General features: G+C 36.1%; 2 protein-coding genes across 12 annotated transcripts; one reads left to right on the top strand and one right to left on the bottom strand.

Moving 5' to 3' along the window:
* Positions 1-819: 819 nt before the first annotated feature.
* Positions 820-6344, bottom strand: LOC111810109 (kihadalactone A synthase LFS). 11 transcript variants are annotated; one of them, XR_015411645.1, is made up of 12 exons: positions 6188-6344; positions 5898-6093; positions 4594-4674; positions 4452-4503; positions 4139-4260; positions 3091-3191; positions 2940-2998; positions 2763-2819; positions 2610-2660; positions 2275-2354; positions 1327-1424; positions 820-1049 (listed from the first exon to the last, which is right to left on the bottom strand). XR_015411645.1 is itself a non-coding variant. In XM_087117290.1 (12 exons), exons 1-11 carry the CDS (start codon positions 6263-6265, stop codon positions 1373-1375), a joined length of 909 nt encoding a protein of 302 aa, XP_086973416.1. In that variant the 5' UTR covers positions 6266-6344; the 3' UTR covers positions 820-1049; positions 1327-1372. The 11 variants fall into 11 exon arrangements, 8 of the variants coding, with proteins under 8 accessions (XP_086973416.1, XP_086973414.1, XP_023552454.2 ...); XM_087117290.1 differs by having other exon boundaries at positions 1327-1404; XM_087117288.1 differs by having other exon boundaries at positions 2615-2660.
* Positions 6345-16898: 10554 nt separating this feature from the next.
* On the top strand, positions 16899-18636 carry LOC111810112 (homeobox-leucine zipper protein HAT4). The gene is made up of 4 exons (XM_023696688.2): positions 16899-17120; positions 17220-17521; positions 17633-17712; positions 17985-18636. The coding sequence occupies exons 1-4, from the start codon at positions 17003-17005 to the stop codon at positions 18325-18327; spliced, it is 843 nt and encodes a 280-aa protein (XP_023552456.2). The 5' UTR covers positions 16899-17002; the 3' UTR covers positions 18328-18636.
* The last annotated feature ends 1165 nt before the right edge of the window (positions 18637-19801 follow it).

Genomic DNA, 19801 nt, shown 5'->3' with positions numbered 1-19801 from the left:
TCTAGAATATTATTTATTTGTCACTACGAGCTCTCATGGTTTTGCTTTGGGCTTCTCCAAAAGCCCTCATACCAATGGACGGGAGTTCATCCCAATAATCCTTAACAATCCTCCCCTCAAACAACCTCCCCTTAATCAAAACTCGACTCTTTCTTTAAAGTTTTCGAACAAAGTACACCCTTTATTCGACATTTGAGGACTCTATTGATATGGCTAAGTTTAGGGCATGGCTCTGATACCAGATTGTGATGTTCCACATTGGTTGTGGATGAGAACAAAACACCATTTATAAGGGTGTGGAAACCTTACCCTAGCAGACCCATTTTAAAGCCTTTAGGGGAAGCCCAAAGAGGACAATATCAAACCACTATGAAGATCTGTGATTCCTAACATGGTATCAGAGCCAGACACCGGACGATGTGTTAGCCTTCTCGCTATTCCCTGAAGGGGATAGACACGAGGCGGTGTGCTAGTAAGGACACTGGACCCCAAAGAGAGGTGGATTTGGTGGTGGTCCCACATCGATTGGAACGAGTGCCAGCAAGGACACTGGGCCTCGAAGGAGGGCGGATTGTGATGTCCCACATTGGTTAGGAATGAAAACAAAACATCATTTATAAGAATGTAGAAACCTTACCCTAGCAAACAAGGGAAGCCCGAATCTGGGCCGTTACAGTTTAAACATTTATTAAAATTTAAAAAAAAAATTAATAATAAAGTTTTCTTTAAAACGAAGTCTACGATGTTTTCGATCATTTATTTATTATTATTATTATTATTTAAGTTCTAAGCCTTATTTAATTTAAAATAAATTTTAAATTATTTAAAAGGGGGAAAAATGAATTGAGTCACCTATCCCATCTTATCCAAAGGTACAGACATCTTAGCTTTTGAAAACGCTTTATGAAAAGTTTATCCATTTCTTATTTTATTTTAATTTTTCTCTCTATATTAATGGGCCCCACAAGAGATGATCAGACGGCAAAGAAAATAGATAACGTGGGTCCCACTCATCTGGCCGTCCACGTGGCGGCTCATGTTCTTTAGATCTGGAATGGATTAAAATTAAATTAATCAAAAAAGATCCTTAATTCTTTTCACTTTTAATAATTTTCATAATTTTAATCTCTATCATTAACGTCATTGTCAAGGCAGTAACATGATAACACATTCACTAGATAAATTTTGACAAGGTTATCGTTATAATATGAATAGATCATACATATCGGGTCTTTATCCATTAGTGATGATGTAAATGAACGTCTTTTTAAGCTTCTTGATCTAAATTTGTTCTAGAAACATAGAAGAGAGAGGAGTGAATCTTACATTTTCTAACCAAATCCGTCTTTATAAGCCAACCTCACCCGTTCTTTCAAGTAGTCCATACTGGAAATGGGAGGATATCTGCGTGCACATTCAATAATCTTGAAGACTTTAAGCAATTAAATTTGCAGTTGTTTCAAAGATCATGATAAGAAAAAGTTTCATATAATCCATGAATATCGAAACGTTTTTGGGTTCGATCTAGCAAGTAATCCACAAGTATCAGTAAAAGTAGAAGCATATACTAGTAATATCCCTATTCTTTTTTCTATTAGCTTTTGTTTTTGCTAACTCTAAATCATGATAATGCAATTTGATCAATGTTCTTCAGCGTATTTCTACTCGTAAAACAGCCGATAAAACTCATAACTAGCAATAGATGCATAAAGTCAGAGAAGCATGGAGATGGTCCAAGGATTGTGCTCAAACTAAACAACATTAGAATTCATTCCAGATTGATCTTGGCTTTTTTATAAGAATATTTTTGCAACAACCCTAGCCCACCGCTAACAAATATGGTCATCTTTAGGCTTTCCCTTTCGGGCTTTCCCTTTCGGACTTCCCCTCAAGGTTTTTAAAATGTGTCTACTAAGTAGAAGTTTCCACACCCTTGTAAAGGATATTTCATTCTCCTCTCCAACCGATGTGGGATCTCACAATCTACTACCCTCGAGGCCTAGCGTCTTTGCTGGCACTCGTTTTTCTTCTCAATCGATGTGAGATCTTATAATTTTGGTTTTTAAGGTTATATTCAGTTGAATTGTGACTTCATAAGTGGTAAAACGACTCGAGTAGCCAAAAAATTGGAGAAAGAGCATTGTAATTCTTCTTAGAACACAACTTCATATGATTAGTTCCGTAGGACAGTCTATAAGATTATTATTGGATCAAATTCCTATGGGAACGGAGAGATTCCGGGGATAATATTATAAAAGTAAGAAATGTCAATACCTCGGGGGAGATGACTCGCTACAACAACTTTGAAGACATTCCACAACACATTCGTCACTGGGATGTAAGAAGAAAGCAACCTGCAAAATGGGGAGATATTTGAAGTTTAAAAAATGTATCACACGTTGGTTGGGGAGGAGAACGAAGTATTCTTTATGAGGATGTGGAAACCTCTCCCTAACAAACGCATTTTAAAAACCTTGAGGGAAAGTCAAAAGAGAACAATATTGCTAGCGGTAGGATTGAGCCGTTACAAAAAGCATCCTCAAAATAGGGTTCAAATCATAGTTTCTTGGATGGGCTTATTGGCAGAAAGCAAACAAGTTTAGCTAGACCTTACCGAGTAGCGTTCTTCTCCAATTGGAATCACTCGATGTAGAGTCGACCTATCGTAAATAACACAAAAACAAGCAAATACCCAACAATGGAATTTAGTTTTTTACTTTCACATGAAAGAATTTATCATAACGTACAACCTCGATCCTTACCGGAACAGACAGTTCGTCCACCTTTCCATCAAGTCCCCAACATTAACAATGAATGCCCTGCAATATCAGAGAATTGCATCCATTGAATTCCAGACAGTCATGATGCTTCCCTTGTGGTGTCTTTGGAGCATCATTTTTTAACGTTCAATTGTTTTCAATTTTGAGTTTTGAACTCACTTATCTATATGAGCAACATCTTCCCAAACTTGTGGGTGATCAGACTTTTCCTTGCATATCTGTTACCGTGGCAACTTAACACAAAACTTCACCGCATAATACACACAATTTTCTCTATAAAGTATGATCTCAATTGATTAAGGAGAAATACCTGAAGTCCGGGAATGCCATTGGTTACAAGGAGAGTGATCATCCCCCAATCTGAATGTGCAGAAGCACCTAATATTTCTTCATCAAGAGATCTTAAGTCACCTGAGTTCAAGATAATGAGCAGATTATCAACAAGATTGCATCCCTCAACTTGAAAACGAAATGTGTGAGATCTCACATCGATTGGAGAGGAGAACAAAACATTCTTTATAAAGGTGGGGAAACCTCCCCCTAGTAGATGCGTTAAAACCTTAAGGGAAAGTTCAAGGAAACCTCAAAGAGGACAATATCTGCTAGCAATATGTTTGGGCTGTTACAAATAATATCAAAGCTAGACACCGGGCGATGTGCCAACGAGGAGGCTGAGTCCCGAAGGGGGTGGACACGAGGTGGGGAGACACGAGGCAGTGTGTCAACAAGGACACTGGGCCCCGAAAGGGGATGGATTGGGGGGTCTCACATCGGTTGAAGAAAGAAATGAGTGTCAGCGAGGACGTTGGGCCCCAAAAGGGGGGTGGATCGTGAGATCCCACATTGGCTGGGGAGGAGAACGAAACATTCTTTATAAGGGTGTGGAAGCCTCTCCATAGCAAACGCGTTTTAAAAACCTTGAGGGGAAGCCCGAAAGGAAAAACCCAAAGAGGACAATATCTGCTAGTAGTGAGATACTAAGCCTATATAACCGACCAAGTAAATCATTAACTTAGAAGGAAATGAGAATGAGAGAAGGAGAATCATTCTACCTCTTTGCTATCCTATTGTTTCCAAATTTTATCAAAAAACTATAAGATGGTTTGCAATTTTGTGGGATCCCACTAAGATTGAAAATCATTTCCATAGACCATTCCCATTCCCATTCCCACATTTGGGGGGGTTCCATCACACTTCACTTCTTTAAATTTCATCTTCATCTTCATCTTCATCATCTTTAAATTTTATCTTTTACAAAATTCAGCATAAATGTTGGGGGTGGGGACAGGAATAAAAAATGAACATATGCTTCTTTTCTCCCCTGTAGTTTTCAGTAATTAAAAGTTATGTCACTGAACCTGGATAGTGTAGAAGCCGAAGAAAATCTGATGGTTTACTGAAGGCACCAATTTTCTCAAAGAAATTCTCGTCCAGATTCAGAACCAATGCAAGTAAAGATATTATTTGTCTTCCAACACGCCTGTACCAGCCAAACAGAAAGCAAGACATTACAGCCAGTCCAAATTCATTTAGCCGTCCAGCGTAAACGAGATAAGAATACTTTCGAGTACAATGAACAAAACATGAATTTAAAACAACATAGTACCAATTTTATTGCACTGATAAGTACCAGGATGTATTGAAATTAAACCTGAAGGCATTTGAACTTACAGTGCTTGCTTATAGAAGGATTCCATTGTAGCTCTCCAAGAAGGCAATAGTTCTGTCATTTCCTTGCCAGAAAGAGTAGTAGTTCATAAACATGAATAATCAACGATTCCAAATTTCTACCATAAGTAGGGTAATTGGTCACCTCCTGAAGGCCACTGATTTAAGTCGTTTTCAGTTTCGTTGCCTGCCAAAGGGCCAATATAATAGCTCTCTTTTGCATCCCCTATTCACAGAAAAATCATAGATACAAAGATAAACAACTTTCTCCAACACCAAATCTTCAATAACGGTAGAGAAAGTGCATTAGTTTTTCCAATCTGCACCATTTACAATCTAACAAAACATTTCAATGATGATATGAGCATTGGATATTTTTTAAGATTCTTACTTTAATTATCATTTTTTTGTAAAGGCTCAAGCCCACCGCTAGTAGATATTGTCCTCTTTGGACTTTTCCTTTCGGGCTTCCTCTCAAGGTTTTCAAAACGCACCGCTAGCAGATATTGTCCTCTTCGGGCTTTCCCTTGAAAGGCTTCCCGTTAAGGTTTTTAAAACGCGTCTACTGGGGAGGTTTTCACACCCTAATAAAGAATGCTTCCCCTCTCGAGCCAATATAGGATCTCACAATTGAGGGGTTTTCACACCCTTATAAGGAATGCTTCCCCCCTCGAACCGACGGGGGATCTCACCATCCACCCCCCCCCCCCCTCGAACCAATGTGGGATCTCACAATCCACCCCTTCGTGGGCCCAACGTCATCGCTGACGCATCTGATACCATTTGTAACAACCCAAGCCCACCACTAGCAGATATTGTCCTCTTTGGGCTTTCCCCTTTCGAGCTTTCTCTCAAAGTTCTTAAAACGCGTCTACTAGGGAGAGATTTTCACACCCTTAAAAGGAATGCCTCGTTCCCCCCTCGAACCAAAGTGGGATCTCATACTTTTGTTCTTTTATCAAATCAATCCACTCTCCCTACTAGGAAGCAGTCATTTACAGTCAAACAAAACAGTAAAATGTGGACTAGTATGGTCCATGGATATACCATCTTTTCACCTTTCTGTAAAACCATATGCAATCAATCTTTTTTTCAAATATCAACGAGTGTCTGGGTCAGCTTGAGCACACCTCATCTAATATTACACAATCATAATTTTAAAAGAGTTCATATAATCCGGATTGTTGCATTTTCACAGCCATCATATCTATAAACAACATTAACAAAAGTGTCTCAATCTAGAAGTTATAGCTATTCTAATCTCTTAATCTTATAGTTAGTTTACTTACTAATTGGTTTTCTTAGACCATTTCATACAACATTCAGAAGCTCGGAGCAACAGCCAGGCAGAACTACCATTTACACAGCTCTCACAGTTCAAATTTCTCCCAAATTTCACAAGATAAACAGACGAGATTCATAAATTTCAAATCAAAATAGAACAAAAACCTATATGAGTCGAGGCGGTGGGATCGAGCTTCTCGGCATAAAGAGCGGTGTATCCCCTATGTTCCTTCCGAGCAAGTTTCATCTTCTCCTCAATAGGAAGCGAAAAGAACTTCCTACTTTCGTCAAACACTCTCTCGAGCAATTCGTCTTCAACGCCATGGTTGATCAAGTAAAAGAATCCGTAATCCAAGCATGCCTGTGCGTAATTTCCAATCCAAGAAAACGGATTAATATCAGAATCTGTTAGGGAAAACGATGGAGAGAGTTGATTTGGAAATCATACGACGAACCTGATGGATTGAGAGAGCAACAGAGGTGCGGTCTTGAGAGGAGAGGTCGATGATTGGAAGTTGCAGAACAGACGCCATTTTCGGTCGAAGCAAGCAGTAGAACCAGAACCACGGTTCTCTCAGTCGTCGTCTTTTGACAAAATTCTTTAACTTCAATTTTAAATTAAAAAAAATATTAATTAAGATAAAAAAAAAAATTGGGTGAAAATTAGGTTAAAAATTTGTACTTATATAGTCCCGGCCCTCGACCCCATTTAGCTAATAAGGAGAAGTCGTTCTCGACTTTCTCCCTAAAATCTTACTAATAATTTCGAAAGTCGCTGCCTTTATCAAATCGGTCGAGTAGCTTTACTCCTTCCCGGCTCGAAACCACTCACGTTTCACTAGCTGTCATTACAAATCTTCGACTTTTTTAATTTGAATTTCACGAGCCATTTTAAAAGCAGTTATTGACAAATTCTTGCACGGCTCTTCTCCCTTCGGTCTCGCCTTATTTCTCCCTTCCCCTCTCCCCGTTTATAATCGGGGACCCGACGGGGTAATTCATTAATTTCAGCCTGTCTCAGGTTCTATATTGTACAGTCTCATCTTTCCGGGAAGAATATGGGCTTACGCTTCCCAAATCACACTGCCCGCAAAAGGGAAAGCCCTTTATCTACTACCTTCTTTCAGTATCTCCTTAACTGTAAAAGAAGAATCAACCGAAAAAGAGCTACTGGACCTGAACCTGAACCTCGATTTCTTTCTTCTACTTATTTTACTTAAACGAGGTCACGGCCCCACTGTTTTGACCGAGAGAAGAACCCATGACTAACTTTTCATAAATTTTCTAAACGAAATCTATCCCGAAGAGGTCAACCTTTCAAATTGTCACTAATACGATCCCTATTACTGATTGACAGATCTGTTTGGAAATATGGCTCTTTTATTGCAAAATTAGACCTACTATTAGCATCAGCTTAGTAATCAGTCGCGTCGGGTCTACTACTCAGTTGAAAGCTATGAAACGAGTCTCGGTAGTTCAAAACTGGAATTGGCCCGATATCGAAAAGTGGGAAGATTAGGGTAGGCCCATTGGGCCTTGGAAAGATGGTGGGCGGACCAAAGGCCCAAATCCATTCACACGAGCAGTTGGAGAGCACGTGCGGTTAGAAAGATAAATTTAAGAGAGAGAAAAACATGTGGTGTCAATTAGAATAGAATCTTCATATAATAATGCAAGTAGACCACGTGTATATTTCGTGTTTTTTTTTTTTTAATGAAACAAAAAATTAATAATTCAAATTTTCTTCCCTTATTTTGCTTCCTTCTATCATGGTGTTGATTTGCTTGTCTTTACATTTAAGGTAATACTTCTCGTGTTCGTTTGTTCGTTTTTATATAATTTTATCTCGTTATTATAAATCAGATTTCAAATCTCCATCACTGTCTGTATTCTCGTTCGATATCGTCAAATTAATTGATTAGAAGTATATACGGGTTAGGTTAGAGATCTTTTTTGGATCTGCCTAAAATTTTGATTGGTTGGGTTGGTGACCCGAGCAACCCGAGTACAATTCACAACTTAACTCAACTCAACCCACTATTTTTCGGGTTGAGCTAGGTTGAGTTGTCGGGTTTTTTTAATAACTAAAAAACTTATAGAATTAAAATATCAAATATTCACAAGTCACACCGCGTCACCACCACTGGTTACAAAGATCAAATATTCGTAATAATCTTAAAAGTAGGGTAGGGTTAGGTTGGGCTGTAAACTTATTTTTGGGTCCAAAGAAATGTCAAATTGCATACGGACTCGAATTTACCCAGACCCAAATCGGAAAAAAAAAAAGGTCGGGTTAAGTTGGGTTGTAATCTTATTTTCGAGTCCAAAGAAAATATCAAATTGCATACCGACTCAAATCTACCCGAACCCAAATCGGAAAAAAAAAAAAAAGTAGTTTTAGGTTGGGTTGTAATCTTATTTTCAGGTCGAAATAAATGTCAAATTGCACATCGACTCGAGTTTACCCAAACCCCAAAAAAAAAATATAACTCAACCTAACCTTTACGGTTTGAGTTGGATCATTCGGGTTGGTCGAGTTCTTAGGTCATATGAATATGACTGAGAAATGATGAAATATTATAACAGCTCAAGCACACTCCTCGCAGATACTGTGGAAATGATAGAATATGGTAATAGTTCAAGCCCATCACTGCTAGACTTTTTGAGCTTTCTCTTCTCGGTTTCCTCCCATTTGGGCTTCTCCCTTCTGGGCTTCCCCTCAAGATTTTAAAACGCGTCTACTATGGAGAGGTTTCCACACACTTATAAAGAATATTTCGTTCCTTTCTACAACCGATGTGAGGTCTCACAATCCACAACCTTAGGGGCCTAGCATCATCGTTGACACATCGCCCTGTGTCTAGCTCTAAATACTGTCCGATAACAACCTAACCCCACCGCTAGCAAATATTATCTTATTTGGGCTTCCTTCTAGGCTTCTCCTAAATGTTTTAAAATGCGTTTACTAGGGAGAGGTTTCCAGACTCTGATAAGGCGTGTTTCGTTCTCCTCTCCAACCGACGTGGAATCTCACAAATATAATCATATCAGCAGTAGCGGGTTTCCGTTAATATGCATGTTTTTTCATTTGCTCGTCTTTCTCTATTTTTTTTCTCGAAAAGTTGGTACTTAAAAAAATTATTTAATTATAAAGCCAACCTCCTAATAATTTAAAACACACATGAAATAATCTTTCTAGGAACTTTAAAAAAATGAATGAATATCTTATGATAGAGTATGATTGGGAAAAAATGAAATAATTTGAAGCAATGATATGATTATAAATATTAACATTATAATTAAATATTTTGACTTGTATTTTTCTCCAAATTCTCCCTTTTTATAATATTATTTATTAATTAATAACTCTTTATTAAAAGTTGGAGCATGCTATTATTTATGCACTCTCATTCTTGATTTACATTAAATAAAAATAAATAAAAAGTCCACCAACCAAACATGCCCACCAGACAAAATCCTAAAAAATCATACTTTTTTGTCAGGAGTTACCGAAATTGCCCTTGTGTAATCATATTGTTAATGATTATTATATTGCGTTGGCATGGGCTTATAAGTCTTTTGGCTTTTTTTTTTTTTTTTTTTTAATAAAAGAAATTTTATTTTTGGATCTTTGGTACGACGCACGTGTAGTCCAACTCAACAACGACAGCTTTTTAATTTTAATTTTTTTAATTAATTTTTTATTAACGAAACGATTCGTTTTTGACGGGGTGAATCTCAGAATCACATGGTGACCAGCTCAGCCGGTCACATGGTTTCTGATACGTGGGGACCACGGGTGCTTCTTGGCAAGGGGGAGACGCACGTGTGAAGAGAGAGAGATGGACGGTGAAGGGGAGTTGGATTGGACGGCTATTAATGTAGCCGTACGAAATGAGAACTGGCTATTCCGGTAGAAGGTGGAGAGGGGTATGATTGGGAAAACGGTACAAAAAATAATTATGGAGCAAATGATTTCTTATTTTTTTAAATTTTTATTGGGTGTTTGACCGTTGACCGGATCTGGCGGAAAGAGGGAGTTACTTTGACCAAAACTGAACGTGCGGGTTAGACACATTACACGTGTGATGTGCTGTCCGTTTTGTCCCACGTGGGGCCCACGTGACTACTTTGTAGGATAATGGAGAAAGAGGAACCTTTTTTATGTAACTTTTTCTCTAAAATTACCAAAATATTAAACACTTAGGGAAAGACATGTTCCAAATTTCATTGCTCAAAAAGACCATAATGCCCTTACATATATATATAGATATGATATCTTCTTCGATCGAAACAACGTTTTCTGTTTAGTTCAATAAACGTGACCGAGTGGACGAGGTTTCGAACATGACTTTAAAAAATTAGTCATTTTACCAAAATGTACATTACCCATTAACCCGAGAAGATTGCCAAACAACTCATAAATATCTATCGAAGTACTTAAAGAAAGAAGTAAAGTTCACATGGCACGAAAGATCACAATTAGGTTAAGGTGAACACGAAGAAACACGAGGATGGAAACAAAAGACATTAACGTTTGGTACATTAAATAAAAAATACACAACATTGGTGTGGTAGTGTTAGAAGTGACCACGGAGAGAAGATCTCTTTTGGATTCGACACCTGATAACCCCAATATTCCCCTGCATCCCGTGCAACATGGTACTAAGAATGAAGATTATCCTCACAAACCAACACGAGTTCTTTCAGTATGTTTTATTCTCACTCACATGTATTATAAGAAAAATCTCAAAGGGCGACCCAACATAGAATTCTTCAAACAAATCACGCTTAACTATGAAATTTCAATGATTGAGCTACCGAAAAAGAAGGTACACCCTATTGGTATACGTAGTAACTTTCAATTTATTTAAAAAATTTCTTAGTCATCCTATTCTCATAACCGCTCTCATTCAGATATGGTCTCGGTTCATTTTTATACCTCTCATTTACTCGAGCCATTTTAATTTTCACGAGTAGTTTATATAATTTAGCTAATAATAATTGAAAAATAATAATAATAATAATGGTTGGTGAGCATGACATAGACTAACCCCATTCCGAGAAGTCTAATCAAACAATGGCTATGTGTTGTTAGTATGTGTTGTCTGCGGGGCCCACATTGTGGCTAATCCTTTCAAATGATTGGACAAAGCAGGAACCAGGAAAGGGCAATTCGGGAATTTTGAGGATAAAAATTCGGTGACCAACCAACCACCACCGAGCCGTGGTCCCTAGCCTTCACGTGCCGCCTATGTGTTCATTGTGTTCTGTGGGTAAATAGCTCGAGAGCGGGCGACCCCTTTTTCCTCTTCCAAATATTCACTTGTCGGATGCTATCCTTTCCTAATATACATATATTCTTCCTCCGGCTTGAATTATATGCTATCAAATTCGTCGTTTTAGCTCATAATATTTTTCTCAAACTTAACTCGAAACTCGAGCACAAGCCGACGTTGTCTGCGAATTTTGAATTTCTCACGATCGACTTGTTTGCTGGGTTTAGAACAAGTGCTGCACAATCGCTGTCTCGTTGTTACAAGAGTTCGATCGTGACAACAAATTATTGTTTTTTTCCCCTTCACGTGATTTTTTTTTTTTTATTTTTCTCCCCATTTCTTTATTAAAATTGTAACCGACTCTCAAATATAGGGACGACTGAAAGCTATAAATTTGAAAATATAAACTTTTTCGAACGAAGATTGGAAACTTTTATTTCAAATTTGTCTTACGAAAATTTATGACTCCGACAGCAACTATTTTCTTATCATGGCCGACAAATTTTATAAGGGTTGGCAACTTTGTTGATGAAGGGCTTTCACCGTCATTGACAAAACCTAGCTAATACACGAGATATAACATGTAAACCGCTTAAAAAAATTATGAAAACGACAAAACCTAACTAATTACGTTGATGTTAAAATGTTTAAGGCGTTATATGAATAATTTGGTGATTTTGAAGAATATGATATTAATGTGATGATCCACCAAGATTCTGAATGATTCTATGAAAAAGATTAAACAAACTCGAGTTCATACGAGAGCATAAATAGACCGGACCCATAATAGGTTGGAAATTCTCCAATTTAATTGGAGATAAGAGATTTTTTTTTATTCATTTCAGCGACCGGGGACCAAAAATGTATTTCCAGCTCGGTTTTGTTTCCATCCCAGCCATCGTGGAATATTTAATACGTTCATAGATATTTTCATAAAATCAACGCCCCAAAAGAGAAATATATTAAGAGCCTCAATTCTTTAAGATCGTAAATGGGTCTCGAGGATTTTCGACCCTCTCTCGTGTTTTTAACGCTGGAAGTATTTAATACGTTCATATATGTTAAATGGGTTACGATAAATCTCGACCCTTTATCGTGTTTCGAATTCTTCACTGATACTAACTATTGTCGTTTTCATATCCTATCAGCTGATCGGGATAACTAATTATATTGTGATGGGTCGGTTTAGCGCTCAATAATTGAACGACGGTGACTAAATAATAAATGGATTTATTAATAATATGAAAATAAGTTATTGGATAATAAGAAAAAGCAAAATCATGAACCATTCCCCAAGTATAGCTTACAATTTGTCTTGTCCATTTGTTGAATGTGTGACCTAAAAATAATAATAATAATAATAATAATAATAATAAAAGAAATAAATTAGGTCAAAAAATGGGGGAAAAAGGGAGGGGCAAAATGGGGATTTCGGAAGGAATTGACGGAAGAAGCGGCAGAAGTGGGGGCGAGTTCACGTGTAAATCACATGGGAGGTGAGCCTCGTACGGGCTGCGGAAGAAGCGTGGGGAAGCAAGGGGGAGTGGGTCCCACGTGTGGGGTAATTTGTCGGGTAGTGGGGAAAATTAAAAAAATAAAAAATAAATGAGGAGAGAGAAAATAATTGATGAGAGGGAGGGGACACGTGGGACAGCTAGCACGCACTAGTGGGGACACCTTAATCATAATCCAACATCTTGTCGGGTTTTTTAATTTTTCGCTTAAATTATTTTTAATCAATCATTAATTCTTTTTATTAATTCAAAATAATAAATAAATAAATAAATTCCTTTATTGCTTGGACATTGATAGTTATCTAAACACTTGAATTGCTACTATCATTACATCTGAGAAGATATTTGCTCCTTCCTTCTCTCACTCGCTCCAATGGAGCGTTTCCTACACGCTCATCCCTATTTGAAAGATTTAACATTTTAGGGGAAACTTTTTTATTTATATAAAATTTGAAGTTTATCAAATTAGACTAAATCAATCATACACGAATAAACTATTGAATAATTAATTCAACCGAGCTTCTAGCCCTCTTTAGTACTCGCCACCAATATTCAAGGATATCTTGAGTTATAGCCTTGAACCTCTTACCCGTCATATCTTGAATGATGTTGACCAAAAACTCTCTCATTGACATTGGGAATTTCGATCCAAATGACTATAGATTTATCATAATCGATAATTTTATTACATCCTCGTCTTGGAAAATTACTATATTGCCCTTAGGTTAAAACAATAGAAATTTTCCTCTACCCTCGCTTTCTTATCGTTTCTACCCCTTTCAAAACAAAGTACTAACGGTTTTTATTAGGAAAATTAACGACCCATAAAGTTTAAAGAGCATTTTTTTTTTTTGACTAATTTAAAATGAGTAAGAAAAAAAGCAAAGGAATAGGAGCGTGAGATAGACGCGATGTAGGGAAAGAAGTTGGAAGGAGGGGGGGGGGTAAGATTGTGATAATAAATAATATAATATATAGTTCAAATGATTGAGGAGGAGGGGAGTGTCGGGAGCTGGAGCGACAAGGTGACATGGCGCCACCACTTCCCAATTCTCGCGCGTGGGACCCAGTTCCCTGTAAAAATTATTATTTTAAAAAAAGAGGTATAGGGACCGCACGTGCCACATGTTGGTACCCCACGTGACTTTCCTTAAAATCACGCATTCCTTAACCCCCTTCCCACGTGAACGCCACCTCCCTTTGTCCCCCTTTCTCTCTCCTCTCTCTACCCCCAACATTCTGACCCATTTCTCCTTTATTATTATTTTTTTTTTTAATTTTATTTATTTATTTATTTATATAATTTCTAATTTGGTTCCATGAATCATATTCTAATAAATGATATTCCAATCATTGTTGTCTCCTCACATTATTATTTCCTTTTTTCTATTCTTTTTTTTCCTATCCAAAATTTCCTCTTATTTTTCTTCATTTTTAAAAAATATTTTAGTCAATTAAAAAAAAACATGTTTTTTTTTAATATCTCAATATAAAATTAGCTAGTATCAACAACTCGATGCACTATCTCCCTTCAACCCTTTGAGCGAAATGATGCAAAAACAAGGGAAATCCATGGACCGACCCCATTGTCTCACCCTGTAGGAACTACGAGATCACTCCAAGGACGTCTTCGGTTATCCAGGAATCGCAGACCGACCATAAATTCTTGTTCAATAAGTGTATCCGATTAAACAGTAAGGGTCGGAAAAGGGCAATCACTCAAAATATTATTTTTCGAAACAACCAATAATTAATAATTAGAGAAATATTAGTCAAACTGAAATATATAAATATATATTTTTTTTTTGGGGAGATAAAGAAATAAAGTTTAAAATTATATATAAAAAAAGAATAATAATTAAATTGAATAATAGGGTAGCATGTCTTGAGATTTAGAGGACGACCATAGGATGCTGTCGGCTCACCACCTTTGAAGTTCCACGCTTACAATAATTAGTTTCATTTTTTTATTCATTTTATTCATTTTTACTTTTTTTTTTTCAATTCTTCAATTATTTTGCGTTAAAATATATTTTTAATATCTAATTTATATTTCTTTTTAACTTTTTCATAAAAAAAATATATAATTCATTTTTATTTAACATAAATAGTCTCAATATTTTTTAAAAAAAGAAGGCGAGTGGGAAACACGCGCGGGAAAGCGAGTGGAGTGAGGGGAAGGGTATGGGTGGTGAATATGAGGTTAGTAACGAGAAAAAAAAGGAGAGGAAAAGTGATTCTTTTATCTGAAATCTTTTTCTCAACTAATAAAAAAAAAATATATATATATATATATATAAAGTAATTTTAGAAAAAAAAAAAAAAGAAAAAAAGAAAGATAAGTGGGCCCCACAAGGGAGACTGAATGAATGAAATGAAAAGGTTAAGTGTCTGATTCCAATCATAGCCATTCACTCAGGATTTGATGGTTGTCTCAGCTTCGCTGTTTACTGGGCCCCACTTCCCTTTCTTTTAATCCCAGCCGTTGCTCTCATCTCTTCCTTTTTCAACGGCCCACATTTAATCTCTATTATTATTATTATTTTTAAGTATTGACTAATTATCATTTATTTTAAATATATATATATATATATATATTTTTTTTTTTAAATAAATAAATAAATAAATAAATAAAAGCTAATATAGGAAAGGGAGGCTTTTTATCGCACTCATGAAAAGAACCAAAAGTAAAGAAGCCAAAGACATGATACCCAAAGGGAAGAGGGTAAAGGCAAAAAGTGAAAAAGTTAGTAAAAGAAAAAAGAAAGTGACTTTAACCATGGTTAAAAACCCAATCCATTCATCCCAACCCTAGTTAAAAAAAAAATTAAAACTTTCATTCTCATCCTTACACTTCCCCTTATTTAACTTTAACCCTAGTAATTTATCCCAAGTCCTCGCTATAACAATTTGAAAAATATCATTTCAGTCCTTACACTTTCAGTTATTTAAAAAGTTCACTGGTACATATTGTCCTCTTTTGCTTCCTATTATGGGTTTTCTCTAAAAGTTTTAAAATGTGTATATTAGGGAGAGGTTTTCACACCCGTATGAAGAATATTTCGTTGTCCTCCCCAGTCAACATAGGATCTCACATATCATCTAAACCCTTAGAATCCAAGCTCACTGTTAGTAGATATTGTCTCTTTGACTTTCTTTCTGGGTTTTTTCTCTAACTTTAAAACGCCCTCACATATCATCTAAACTCATAGAATCCAAGCTTACTGCTAGTAGATATTGTCTCTTTGACTTTCTTTCTGGGTTTTTTCTCTAACTTTAAAACGCCCTCACATATCATCTAAACTCATAGAATCCAAGCTCACTGCTAGTAGATATTGTCTCTTTGACTTTCTTTCTGGGTTTTTTCTCTAACTTTAAAACGCCCTCACATATCATCTAAACTCATAGAATCCAAGCTTACTACTAGTAGATATTGTCTCTTTGACTTTCTTTCTGGGTTTTTTCTCTAACTTTAAAACGCCCTCACATATCATCTAAACTCATAGAATCCAAGCTTACTGCTAGTAGATATTGTCTCTTTGACTTTCTTTCTGGGTTTTTTCTCTAACTTTAAAACGCCCTCACATATCATCTAAACTCATAGAATCCAAGCTCACTGCTAGTAGATATTGTCTCTTTGACTTTCTTTCTGGGTTTTTTCTCTAACTTTAAAACGCCCTCACATATCATCTAAACTCATAGAATCCAAGCTTACTACTAGTAGATATTGTCTCTTTGACTTTCTTTCTGGGTTTTTTCTCTAACTTTAAAACGCCCTCACATATCATCTAAACTCATAGAATCCAAGCTTACTACTAGTAGATATTGTCTCTTTGACTTTCTTTCTGGGTTTTCTCTCTAAGTTTAAAATGCCCTCACATATCATCTAAACCTTTAGAATCTAAGCTCACTGCTAATAGATCTTGTCTCGTTGACTTTCTTTCACACCTTTTTGACTTTCCGTTCTGGGTTTTACATCGAGATTTTAAAAAGCATCTACTAGGGACAAGTTTTCACACCTCTGTAAAGAATATTTCATTCTTCTCTCAAACCAACCAACCAACTAACGTGGGATCTCACATATCCTCGAAACCCTTTTGAGTCCTTAATTTATTTCTCTCTCGAGATGGGCTAATTTTATAATTTAGACATTTAAAAGTACTGAAAAATAATTTTTTTTTTATTGAAAAAAAAAAAAAAAAAAAGGTTGGAGGGGCATATTTTGGAGAAGCAAAAGTGATGATTGGGGATAATTGGAGGGCCTTTCCTCTGACACTCTTTCACTTGTTTGCTTTCATTTCATCATTAATTTTAAGAAACAAATTCCCAATTCCCCAATTTCTTCTCTTTCTTTTCTATATAATCCTTTCTTCTCCCCTTCTACTTGGACCACACCTCACTCATCCTTCTCCTCCTTCTCTCTCTTCCCCTGTTTCTTCTCTCTCTCTCTCTTCAAATTCAAGAAATTTGCAGAGCTATGATGGCCGGCAACCACGATGGCCTTGGTTTGAGCCTTGGGTTGAGCTTTGATTCTCATCCCCACCGCCATTTGCAGCTCAATCTCATGCCGTCTTGGACTAATGATGCCTCCTCTGGTTCGAATCTCTTCACCCGAACATAGTGAAACAGAGTAGAACAGAGCCGATGTCGTTTTTTTGGGTTTTTTTTTTAATTTTGGAATTTGGGTTTTGCAGATCGGACTTCGGAAACTGGGCGATCGCTGCTCCGGGGTATTGATGTGAACCGGATTCCGCCGTCGACGGCGGATTGTGAGGAGGAAGCGGCGATGTCGAGTCCGAATAGTACGGTGTCGAGTGTGAGTGGGAAACGGAGTGAACGGGAAACGAACGGCGAGGATCTCGACGGCGATAGAGATTGTTTCAGAGGAATTAGCGATGAAGAAGACGGCGAAACTTCTAGAAAAAAGCTTCGGCTTACTAAAGATCAGTCCGCCGTCTTGGAAGATAGCTTCAAAGAACACAACACTCTCAATCCTGTAAGTCTTGTCTCAAACCCAAACCCGACCCGAACCGACCCGATTCGTTCATGAAATTTTCTCGAGAACCAAACAGAAAACTTATGAGGGTATTTTCATAATTTTACACAGAAGCAAAAGTTGGCTCTGGCGAAACAGTTAGGTCTCCGGCCGAGACAAGTCGAAGTCTGGTTCCAAAACAGAAGGGCAAGGTGAGGAAATTTCCTTCATTCACAAGGGCATTTTCGTCATAATCACAAATTAAATCCTTTTTTCCTTTGACCTTATAATTTCAAAATTTTATTTTATTTAATAAATCTATTTTCAGGTATTTATTTATGGAAAATAATTCTTATAAATTACCAATTTGAGCAATAATATAATATTTATATATAAATTAAGAAATTAGAAATTTAAATATTTTTTTAATTAATTTAAATGAGAAATGAGATGTTAATATCTTTATAATTATTTATAAATACAGGACAAAATTGAAGCAAACGGAGGTTGATTGCGAGTTTCTAAAGAGATGCTGTGAGAATCTGACGGACGAGAATAGGCGGTTGCAAAAAGAAGTACAAGAACTGAGAGCACTGAAACTTTCCCCACAATTCTACATGCACATGACCCCACCCACCACCCTTACCATGTGCCCGTCATGCGAGCGTGTCGCGGTCCCACCCTCCACGTCAGCCCCCACTACAGTGACACGAGTGGGCCAAGCCCAAGCCCAAGCTCAGGCCCACCACGCTCGGCCCATCCACATCAACCCGTGTGCCTCCGCCATCCCGGCCCGGCCCTTCAACGCCCTACACCCTCGCTCGTAAATACCCTCCCCACCGACGAGGGCAATTCCGAGATTTCGCTATCTTAGGATACGGTTGTTGGGCCGGGATTTGGTGGGCCTCTGTGTTTTGTAATGTTCGGCCCATCTTGTCATAATTAGCGTTGAGTAAGTAGTTTATTTAATTTATCTTAGGTTTAAATACTTTTTTTTTTTTTTTTTTTTTTTTTTTGTAATATTTAGGGGAAAAAAAAAATGTTTGGAAGGTGATAGAAAAAGGGGTTTGAGTTGTAAAGTGGATAATGAGATGCCTAATTAATTTTTTTTTTCTAAATATAAACTAATCTTAATTTTAACTCATTATCCGATTTCATTTTTTTTAAATATTATTTTATAATTTTATATCCGGTTGAATCATTAAAATTATAAACACGTTCAATAATTAAAATTCATAACGAGACTCGTCATTAAAATAACCATTTATTATTATTATTATTATTGAAGAGTGAAAATAAGAATATAAATAATTAGACATAAAATGATAAACTAAGACATAGCTTAAAAGGTAAATTTGTGTTGGATCTTCAATGTGCTAAAACTTATATTATATTTGTTATATTTGAATGATGTATTTAAACTTTTTTTTTTTTTTAAATATACTTTTTGAACTTTGTTTAAATAATAATTGTTTTTGAAATTTTTTGTCCACAAATGTTTAGGACCATAATTTTGTTCTTGACTTTAAAGTTCTTTTATGCCACCATAAAATAAGAAATGTGCTAGCGATAAATTTAGACCGTTACCTTTTTTTTTTTTTTTTTTTGCTCGAGCAAATGGAATATACCATAAAAACATGTAATTTTAGAATCTTGTATATATTTTGTTAGAGGGATTTATTTATTTTATCGGTAGATTTTAGAAATTTGTTTCTATCTTTAGAATTTATAAAAAAAAATCCAAATGTTCATATGAAAAATGAAACTAATTTTCTAAATGTGAGAAAATAAGTACAATTTTCAAAAGTAGCTACACGTTACAAAATTTAAAATTTAAAATTCTATAAGATATAAAATTATTATTATTATTTTTAAAAAAATGGATTTATTAGACACTTTTGAACGTATATGAATATATTGTAGTTTAATTTTTCTTTTTTTGAGTTAAATCATGTGTAGAGTGCGTCGGTTTGGACCTTCAACTTTTTGGTCGAAAATATATACTTTCAAATTGCACGATCTGTAAAGTTTAATGAAAAATAAAAATCATAATCGAGAAAAATCTGGTGAATTTTTTTTTTTTTTTTTTTTTTTTTTTTTTTTTTTTTTTTTTTTTTGGAATGAATCTCATCATTGAATTTGAGTATTGGTGGGACAAACAACCAAAAATTGGGGGATTAGTAGTAGGTTTTGATTGGGTATACAAAATTTAAAATAAAAAGGGGACACCAAACAAGAACATTGTTAATTTGTGAACAATGCTCCCTATTTTAGGGGATTTTTTTTAAAAAATAAATAAAT

Source organism: Cucurbita pepo, chromosome 14, assembly GCF_057944985.1.
Source record: "Cucurbita pepo subsp. pepo isolate OVF chromosome 14, ASM5794498v1, whole genome shotgun sequence".
Taxonomy (NCBI): domain Eukaryota; kingdom Viridiplantae; phylum Streptophyta; class Magnoliopsida; order Cucurbitales; family Cucurbitaceae; genus Cucurbita; species Cucurbita pepo.
The sequence above is the reverse complement of the archived record's forward strand: the minus strand, read 5'-3'. Positions and strand labels throughout refer to the sequence as shown.